At 53.2% G+C, this 9,589-nt stretch overlaps 1 protein-coding gene across 1 annotated transcript; it reads left to right on the top strand.

The window, feature by feature from the left end:
• Window positions 1–1,323: 1,323 nt before the first annotated feature.
• On the top strand, window positions 1,324–1,803 carry TWIST2 (twist family bHLH transcription factor 2; the record flags this gene model as incomplete). Its single annotated transcript, XM_080720030.1, has 1 exon — window positions 1,324–1,803. One exon carries the CDS (start codon window positions 1,324–1,326, stop codon window positions 1,801–1,803), a length of 480 nt encoding a protein of 159 aa, XP_080576156.1.
• Window positions 1,804–9,589: the final 7,786 nt, after the last annotated feature.

Genomic DNA, 9,589 nt, shown 5'->3' with positions numbered 1-9,589 from the left:
AAGTCCGGGATCTGCAAGAAACTACAAATAGGGAGAAACGTCGCCAGGTGGCCAGACCTGGCCCTTGGAAAGGGTCCAGTGCCCGTGTGCTGCCCTTCTTGGGTTCCCTAAGGCGGTGCTGGGGGTCCTCTGTCCCCGCTCTTGGCCAGCCCAGCCACCTCTACAAGGTAGAATGCAGAGGGAGTGCTCCCTGGCCTGGTTCAACTTCAATAAAAAGGCCCAGCCTGCCCTTGATCAGGGCTCGCCTGACAGCCCAGCTCAGGCCCGGCCTAATTGAGCCCTGGTCACCTGGGAATAGGTTCAAAGGCATCAAAGCTGTAAACCACCTCCAGGCCCCAGCCAGAGCAGCCTGGTGAACAAAGACCCGAACCACTTCAAAAGCGCGAGCCTCAGAGTGCAGATGGCGCGGGCTGGGGTCCGTGCTGCCGCTGGCCCTTCGAGGCCAAGCTCTGCAGCCCTGCCGCCGTGGGCACCAGTGCCCGGGAGACTGGCTGGGGCAGCCCTGCCCGGCTGCGAGTCCTCCGGCTGAGCAGAAATGCAGAGGCTGGGGCCGGGCAAGCCCCCAACCCGCGCCCCGCAGGCGAGCAGAGCCAGGCAGGCAGAGCCAGCGGCCGCCTGGGTGGGACCCGGTGCTCCCACAGGGCTGGCTGTGGCGGTTAAGTTTTAAAGCACTTAGGGTAAAGGTTGGGAAAGCGTGGAGGCCGGGGCTCTCCAGCAGATCCCTTAAGGAAGATCTCCAACACGTGTGCTGGCCGGCGGTCGTAGGGGTGGGCTCCTCCTCGGGCTCAAGGGTCCTGGGCGCTCTGCCCGCACAGCTCCGCTCCCTCCAGGCCCCAGCGTCCGGCGGCGGGAGGACTCCGGCGCACCCACCCCAGGACGGCTCAGGCACACTCGGGGTCCAGGCGGCCCCAGAGGGTCCAGCCGCGCGTCCTCACCTCCCCGGGGCCCACCTGGGGCTGGGCTCTCCTCCCAGCCTCTCGCGGAGACCCCGCGGGGCTGGATCCCACCCTGGGGCGCAGGCAAAGCCAGGCCTGGCCGGCGAAGGCTCGGGGAGGCGGACCCGCGGCTGCGGCCGGGGCCGGCCGGGAGGCAAACTGAAAGCGGCGCGCCGGGGGCGGGGGCGCGGGCCGGGGCTCGTCCTGCCCCCGGCCGCGCCGGCCAATCAGCGCGCCGCCCTCGCTCCTGACAGCTATTTAGCAGCCCGGCGGGGCTCCGGTCTCCAAAAAGTTAGAATAACTTCCTCTCCCGGCCCTCGGCGCTGCACGGCCGGCCTCGACCCCCGCCTCGCGGCGCCCAGCCCCTCGCCGGCCGGCGGCGGGCGCCATGGAGGAGGGCTCCAGCTCGCCCGTGTCCCCCGTGGACAGCCTGGGCACCAGCGAGGAGGAGCTGGAGCGGCCCAAGCGCTTCGGCCGGAAGCGGCGCTACAGCAAGAAGTCCAGCGAGGACGGCAGCCCGGCCCCGGGCAAGCGCGGCAAGAAGGGCAGCCCGGGCGCGCAGTCCTTCGAGGAGCTGCAGAGCCAGCGCATCCTGGCCAACGTGCGCGAGCGCCAGCGCACGCAGTCGCTCAACGAGGCCTTCGCCGCGCTGCGCAAGATCATCCCCACGCTGCCCTCGGACAAGCTCAGCAAGATCCAGACGCTCAAGCTGGCCGCCAGGTACATAGACTTCCTCTACCAGGTCCTGCAGAGCGACGAGATGGACAGTAAGATGACCAGCTGCAGCTACGTGGCCCACGAGCGCCTCAGCTACGCCTTCTCCGTGTGGCGCATGGAGGGCGCGTGGTCCATGTCCGCCTCCCACTAGCGCCGCGCCACCCCCGGACCCCCGCGGTAGGTGCTGGCGAAGGGCGGGCTGCGCGCCCCGGGAGGCCCCGCGCCCTCCTGGTGGTGTGAGTGTGGGGTGAGTGGGGCCGGCCGGCCGGGCAGGGAGGTGGTGGTCAGCTGTGCCTGGGAGCCGACTGCCCGGAGGCTGCCGCGCCCGGCGAGTGCGGGACTGGGTGTGCTTCGCCCTCATCGCCGGAGGCAGAGAGCGCTCTTCCTGCGGACACGCAGCTCTGGCCGCCCCTGCAGGGGGTCGCGGCCCAGCCTGGGGTGTCCCGCGGGCCGGCGGGTGCGGGGATGCGGCCGAGGCGCCCAGGCTTACCTGGGGAGGGAGCGAGGGCGGGCGGCCGGGAGCGGGTCCCTTGCTGGAGCGCAGAGCCTGGAGCGCTGGGCTGCGGGAGGCAGGTGGAGTGGACCTGGGAGCTGAGCCTGCGTTCCAGCCTTGAACTTGGGAGCCGGGGAGGGGCGGGCTGCGGCGCACCCAGGCGTCCAGCCCCAGCAGGGCCGAGGAGTCCCGGCTGGGAGATAGAGCTGTGTGGCGCCGGGCAAGGTCTGGTTTCCTCTGGAAGAGCGCTTAGCGCGCCCTGCACCGCTCCTTCTCGCCAGACTCCTTGGGAGTCCCTTAGGCTCCAGGGCGCCGGCTCCGCTCTCCTCGGTGAAGCAGCGGGCACCTCTCTCCCAGGCCTTCCCCCGCCGTGGAAGACCACCAGGGCCTTTTTGGGGGGAGCAGAGGGAGGTTGGAATCTCTTCCTACCAAGTGTGTTTTAGTTTGTCCAAGCGTCTTGCGATGTTTGTATTAAAGGCCCGCTTCACACGGGCGGAATTAAGATTAACTCCGAGCAGAACCCCGTCCTCCCAAACACATCTCTCTTCTTTCTGTGGTTCTCTAGTTTCTGGGAGTGTTGCTGCTGTGGCCACAAAAGGCTGAGCTAACGCAGGTGGGTTTCTTTTTTTCTTCTTCTTCTTTCTTTTCTTTTTAATCTTTCATATCTGCATCACCGAAATATTTTGATGAAATAGCCCTCTAAGATAATACCCGTCTTAGGGTTTTTCAAAAGAGTTTTTAGCAGAAAATAACTTGTAGGACCCTTCCTTCTTTGTCAAAAGCAGATGGAAAGCGTCTCAATCACGTAGCTCTCTAGCGGAGCAGTTTGGGTTGGCCGAGAGCTGAGTGCTGCGGTGGATCATACATTAATTCTGCTTTTGTTGCCTGAGTTATGAGCGCTCATTAGTTACTTCCATTTACCCTGTAAACCATCGTGGTTTACGGCACTTCCAAAATAAGGACAGACAGATGAGGAATGTCATGGTTTTTAAACACACACGTATCAGCTCTGTGTACGGAAAACGTCAACAGAATTATAGCCTCGTCTGCCCTCCAAAAACACCGAAACAAACACCAGGAGATACTTAGCCTGATACGGAATTTAGTCGGGACGTTTAAAATTCATTTAAAAATAACCGCTCTCCTTGAAACTTCGGAGAACCCCCCACAGATCACAACTAGATGTCAGGTGAGAGCAGAGCCCACTCTGTGTAATAAGTAAGTGGAAACTGCCACGAGCTTGTTTGGACAAAAGAATTTCTTAAAATAGTCTATTAACACACTTAATCGGAGAGCAAGTGACCTCTGTGTGGGCCTACTTACTTTTATATGGCTGAGCATAACGGCTGGTTCAGGTAGACCAATTCCTTTGAATACTTGGATACTCCCAACAAGAAAAGAAGGGGGACGTGGACGTCCTGATGCACTAATGATTCTGGGCATTGCTGGTCTTTATTTCCGGATCCTATTAGGCACACTTCTCTGTATTCTCTCCGTCTTTAAGCCAGGGCCCACATTGAGCATAAACACAGTCCTAACTGGTTCGGCTTCCTGGATTCTGCTCAGTGGTATTTGTAATTTCTCTGTAACATTTCTGAGAAGCATCGAGTATATGTATCAGCAAAAGATCTCTGGGCCTTTCAGCAAGTGGTAGGTGCTCTTAATGGGTTCTGTGGGATGTTCTCACATCTCTGAGAAGGCTGGCTAGACAGATAACAAGACTCACCAAAGCCCAGTTTCCCCTTTGATATAAGAAGAAATGCAGGGCTTGTGAAGTCCGCCGGCGCTAATATTTATCCCGGTCTTCTTTGGCCTGGTGTTTAAGAACGATTAGACCAGAAGGCAGGTGTCTTTGCACAGTCCGCTGGGTTTATCTAACGGAAAGATCTCTAAAGGACTCGAGTGTTCTCTTTAAACGTCTTGCCTTTGGAGCAGGGCAGAGCCGACTGGCTTGGCCGTGCGGAAGGCGACCACTCCTGCTGGACACTCGTGCCTGTCTTTCTTAGAGAAAGTACCTCCTCTAACTTTCGCTAAGTAGGCACAGATTTTCAGTACATTACCGTACGCAAGAAACCTCCCCTTTTCTCCCTGAGAATCCCTGTCTAACCCTGGCAAGCTTACTAATGCCCCGCAGAGAAGAATGGAAATACAGGTCTCAGGGCGCTTTCAACTGGCAAGGCGTAGAACGGGGTGGGGGGCACCGAGATACAAGTGGCGTTGGTTAGAAAATGCCCGCCGTGAGAGCTGATGGAACCTCGGCTCGGTGCTTGCTGTCTCCTTAAACACCAGCAGTAATTCTTCCAACCTCGAATACAGGAAGGAAGGTTTGCTACCTATCTGGCCCGAGTGGGGGCTGGGGGAACGGGAACCCGTGAGGGGCTGTGTGAGACCATTTAAGATAGAGTCCTTTGCTGAGTTGTTTTGGAAAAATGCCGATTCTTCAGACAGGTCATGAGCCTAAAAGAATGGAGTCTTCATCAGTCTCCCTCGCCTAGTTCCTGAGTAGATGGCAGGCCAGATTCCTTCTGCCTGGCAAAAAGATCATAAAGTAAACTCTTCCTGCACAGAGCACTATAACTCATAACTTGAGTTTAAATCTGGGCTTAAAAAAACAAATATTTTAATAAGCCAATTTTAAAGGCTGAGCTTTTATGATCGTCTTTCAGCTCAGTATTTATGTGAATCTGTTCTCACTGGTGTCTTTAAGGACCCCGTGAAGGCAGGCTGGAATGTCTGTTTATGTTTGCGTCTTTTCCTGGGAAGGGCCGACTGTGCCGTGGAAAGCAAAGCGAATGCGGAGCTCTCCACCAGCAGGGAGGAGTGCACAAAGGCGGCCGTAAAATCCAAAGAAGAGTACGCGTACGGCACTGGGGCCAAGAATGGAGAGCCATAAAGGAGGAGCGGGATCTGAGGGATACACACATGGATGTTTTCAAGAGTAAAGCCAAGACGAACACTAGAATCAGAAACTGCTTAGAAGGATAGCCCACGTGGTCGCCTGAGTGTACACACGGGACAGAGTGCAGAGAACCAAGCACGCACACGCACACGCACGCACAGGGTGGAGGACTGTCAGCGCGGTTCTTGATTGGGCTGTGGTACTGTTGTCTGTCACAGCGCACGGCGTCATCTTTGGGATAATGAGTGGAGGGAAAAGGAAACCTCTGCACGTTATTTCTTAACAGCTTCATGGGAATCTGGGATCATCGGAACATTTTTAAAGCTTCTCCATAAATCTTTGCTTTTACATGAGTGAATGTCCTAAAGAATGGTTGCTATGCTTTACCTCAGAGTAATCACCTCAACATCGGCATCGAGCAAAACCCACTTCCTCCCGGTGTCACTTACATCAGTGTGCTTCTCCTCAGAGGTTTTCCATACACAATTCGTTAGAAGTTGTTATCCCTTTTTCTTTTCTTTCTTTCTTCTATGCTGAGGATTGAACCCAGAGGCATTCTACCCCTGAGTCTCATCCCCAGCTCTATTTTATTTTTTTTATTTCAAAACAAGGTCTTGCTAAATTGCTGAGGGCTTCACTAAATTGCTGAGGCTGGCATTGAACCTACAATAGTCCAGTCTCAGCCTCCCAAGTACTGGTATTATAGGCATGGGCCACCAGGCCTGGAGATTTCCTACAACTCTTAAAGAATGGCATCTCAGAAATTTGGGAGAAGAAACACCAATTCCAATAGAAATACATTTATTCTTATGCTAATAGAGGAACTATTTCTCAAATAAATTTAGGAAAATAATAACCTTAAGCGAATATACATTTATTTGTAGGATATTAAGTCTCTACTGAAATGTCAAATACACACAAAATCCTAAAGCCAATGATTTATAAAAGTCATTCACCAAGTAGCACAGAGATGGAAAGTTCAGGGTTTGAGGGAGAGCGAGGGAGGGGTGTGCGGAGGCAGAGGGGAGCAGCAGGTCCTAAACTTTGTCTTCTGAACATACTTCGTACTTCAGTCTAGGAGTAAACTTTTGAATGTGGTTCAGTTATACTGTGTCTTATTTAAATGTCCGTTCTGGTGACACAGTGTGTGGTTGCTGATGTAAACTAAGGCATGATGGGGTTATTTTCTTTGTTGTGGTCACATCCAAGGGAGACTTAGATATGAAACTGGAAAAGCTAGCGTGTAACTCTACTTCAACATGAGGGAAATATTTAGTGGTGAGTTGGAAATAGAGTCGTGGTGAACCCCAGCAGGGTTTGACATGTGTCAAGCGTCCGTATTATTTCACCCACAGCTCCGATGTTTGGAATACGGGAGGGGCCTGTGCTTCCAGGCAGGAGAGGCCATGGCCTCGGGAGCCGATCTGCGTCTGTTCTGTGGGGCCTCCCTGCCTCCGGTCTCCTCTCTGTTATTTGACTCGATTTGAAATTGGGATAACCCTCCAGGTCAGTTGTAATTTTACTTCTCAGATCCTAAGAATAATGTCTTTAAAACTGAGGAAATCGCTTCTTTCTCTGGTTCAGAGTTTTCCTGTCCGTCACTTAAATGAAGGGCAGGGCGGAGCGCACAGAACTTTCAGCCATCAAAGTCAATTATTCTAAAAATCGCTCCCTCTTTCCAGCTCACACTCGGCTTCCAGGAATGGCCACCGGCACCCCGGGGGAGAAGTGGTCGCTCGTTGCGCTCGCTGCCGTGGCGTGCCTGTCTGTCCCTGTCTATTGTGATGGCCGGTTCATTTGTGTGCGTGCGTGGATCTGACGCTCTGGGTGTGTCTGACCAGAAAGAGTTGGACAGACATCTTGATTTCTATTAACCCTTTGACTGGGAGCGAACTTTGAGCTCCCCACCTGTGGCCGAGGTGTGTTTGTGGTCACAGCCAGAGCACCGGGCAGGGTGGCTCAGGGGGGAAACTGAGCCAGAGTTTTGGCATTTTGCTGCAAGGGGACAGCTCTCAGCATGCTTTTGTGACCGCCCCGTGGAGAACACGGTGCTCAGACGTTTGTCGTTGATAGTTTCCTACTGCTTCAACAAAATGCCACCTTCGCCTTGTTCTCTGTGACCACGTCCCTCTTCTGAGGTTCCGGAGAGCCTTGCCTGCCTCAGAGGCAGGCGAAGGCTGCAGAAGGGATGGCTTGGAAAACAAACAGGCTTCCTAGAAGAAGGCACAGCAGACGCTGGCCGGCCCTGGGGACTTGTGTGCCTGCCCCAGTTTGACTGAACACCAACTCCAAATGCAAGCAGGAAGCCTTTTCTCCTGCTAGAAGATCTCGAAACAAATGTTCCTTCCATTCCTCCAGTTCCTGGAGCAGATTGGTCGGGCTTGAGGGGTGCGCAGAGGGCCCTGAAGTGGAAAGCTAGCGGCTTCCTTTGACTCTGGACCCCGGGGTGAGAAAGCGCCCGTGTGGCTGCTCAGGCCCATACGCAGACGTGTAACCCCCCTGCGGGCTTGGCAAAACCCTGCCTTGGATCCCTTCTGGAAGCTTGTATGAGTTTTAACTCTTGTTCTTATGGCAATTGCTTTGTCTTCATGACGACGACGATGATGATGATAGTAACGTTATTGTTTCTTGATAAAAAGTAGTAAGGTATTATGATTTCTTTGGGCACTACTTAAATCACTACAATTGAGAGGGGAGGGAGGAAGAAGGCATTATTTTCTTTCTCAAATTGGGCGTCACCGCATCTCTGTTTACGTCGTTGGGGTAACACATGAACTTCGTCTTCATCAAAGACTTATGTCCCTGAAATTAAATAATTCTGAATTGCAGACCGTCTCGATACTATTTTCTAACTATTCACATCTTTGCATAGGCCCCGCCCGCTGATTTTCCTTCCCTACTGATGTGTGTGTGTGTAAGACGGGAACCTATGAGTGAACTATTTAGTCTGTGTGTGTGTGTGTGTGTGTGTGTGTGTGTGTGTGTGTGTGTGTTGTATCCGCCTGGTAGTTATTTTTTTCTAGCACCTCTCCTATCCCTCCCTGACCCGGCATAGACTTTTGTGTGTGTTCATTCTTTATCTGAGATACCATCTTTAAAAAATATTAACAACTGAGGCCCAACTGAGGTTTCTCATCATGAAAAGTAATTGAAGAAGAACAGAAAGCCCGTCCCCTGGTCTCCGCAGGCAGAGCACAGCCGGGCGCAAGATGACAGCCGCAGTCATTCCAGAACAGGAATCCTCAGCGTTCTGGAAGTTCCCTGGGGCGGACCCAGATTGGTACCCCAGCCCCTCCCTGCCTGGGAGGTGGCTTTAGCAACGCCTTTCCTTGGCTGGCTCTTATGACTGTTTTTGGAGAAAAAAAAATTCACTGATCCTGGAACAAAAAGACTGAGAACCAATATCTATATCCTGAGATTCCTGACGTTCTGTCTTCATTGATTTTCAAAGTGACCTGCTTCAATGATCCTCGATCGCGTGGGAATGCGTGAGGACAGAGTGACGACCCCGTTGGGGGTGCGCCAGGCTGGTGTTCTGTGGTCCTGGCAGCGATGAGAGAGTTCTCACCCGGGCCCTCTTGTGTGATTGCTAAGCTGCCACGGAGCCTACCCAGCCCCTGCACACAGGCAGAATTTTGACTTGAGAGTCTCAGTTGAAGTACATTTTGCTAGTATACAATTATTGCAGATTTTGAAACTCTTTTAGACTGTGTGTGTGTGTGTGTGTGTGTGTGTGTGTGTGTGTTATTGGAGACTGAACCCAGGCATGTTCTACCTCTGTGCTATACTCCCAGCCCTATTTTTTATTTTGAAACAAGGTTTCACTAAGGTGCTGAGACTGGCCTCAAATTTACAGTCCTGTCTCAGCCTCTCAAGTACCGGGATAGGCATATATCACCATGCCTAGCCTCTTTTAGACTATTTGTTTTTTAATTGTCCTATAATTAGCAACAGGCAAAAGGTGAGCACCTACTCATTTCGCTACTCATTTCAGACACTGATGTTCTGTCCCTTTCGTTTTCATTTTATTACATTTCAAAAGTGGACAATTTCATGTTGTTTCAGTGTTGAACAATTTCATTTCCTTCTGTGCCCCCAGCAACTCTGTATAGATGAATCTGCCATTTATGACTTATAAAATGAAAAAGCTTTTTCAGGAATGGTAAAGTAAAAGAAAAAATTAGAATATGGTCAGGAAAAGTGCTATATAAAGAAATTCACTAGGAACTGGGGCTCGAGAGGGGACTTAGGGCCTCTTCATATGAGGCCGGGCTTGCATGGGGGTGCCATCCTGTTCCCGCTGGCTGCAGGGTTCCTGTCCTTTCTGCCCTCGGGGTCTCCTGGGGACTTAGAAGATAGCAGTTCATCAGAACAAACACCCACCTGTCTTTCCAGAAAAATAACACACCGTAGAAATCCAAAAAAATACCCTCTGAGGAGCCTGGCGTGGTGGGCACGCTCGTCATCCCAGCATCGGGAGGCCGAGACCGGAGGATCGCGGTTCGCGGACAGCCTCAGCTACTTAGTGAGGCCCTCTGCAACTCA

The sequence above is a fragment of the Muscardinus avellanarius genome, assembly GCF_963383645.1.
Source record: "Muscardinus avellanarius genome assembly, chromosome: 2".
Classification (NCBI taxonomy): Eukaryota; Metazoa; Chordata; class Mammalia; order Rodentia; family Gliridae; genus Muscardinus; species Muscardinus avellanarius.
This window is presented reverse-complemented; position numbering and strand designations above follow the sequence as displayed.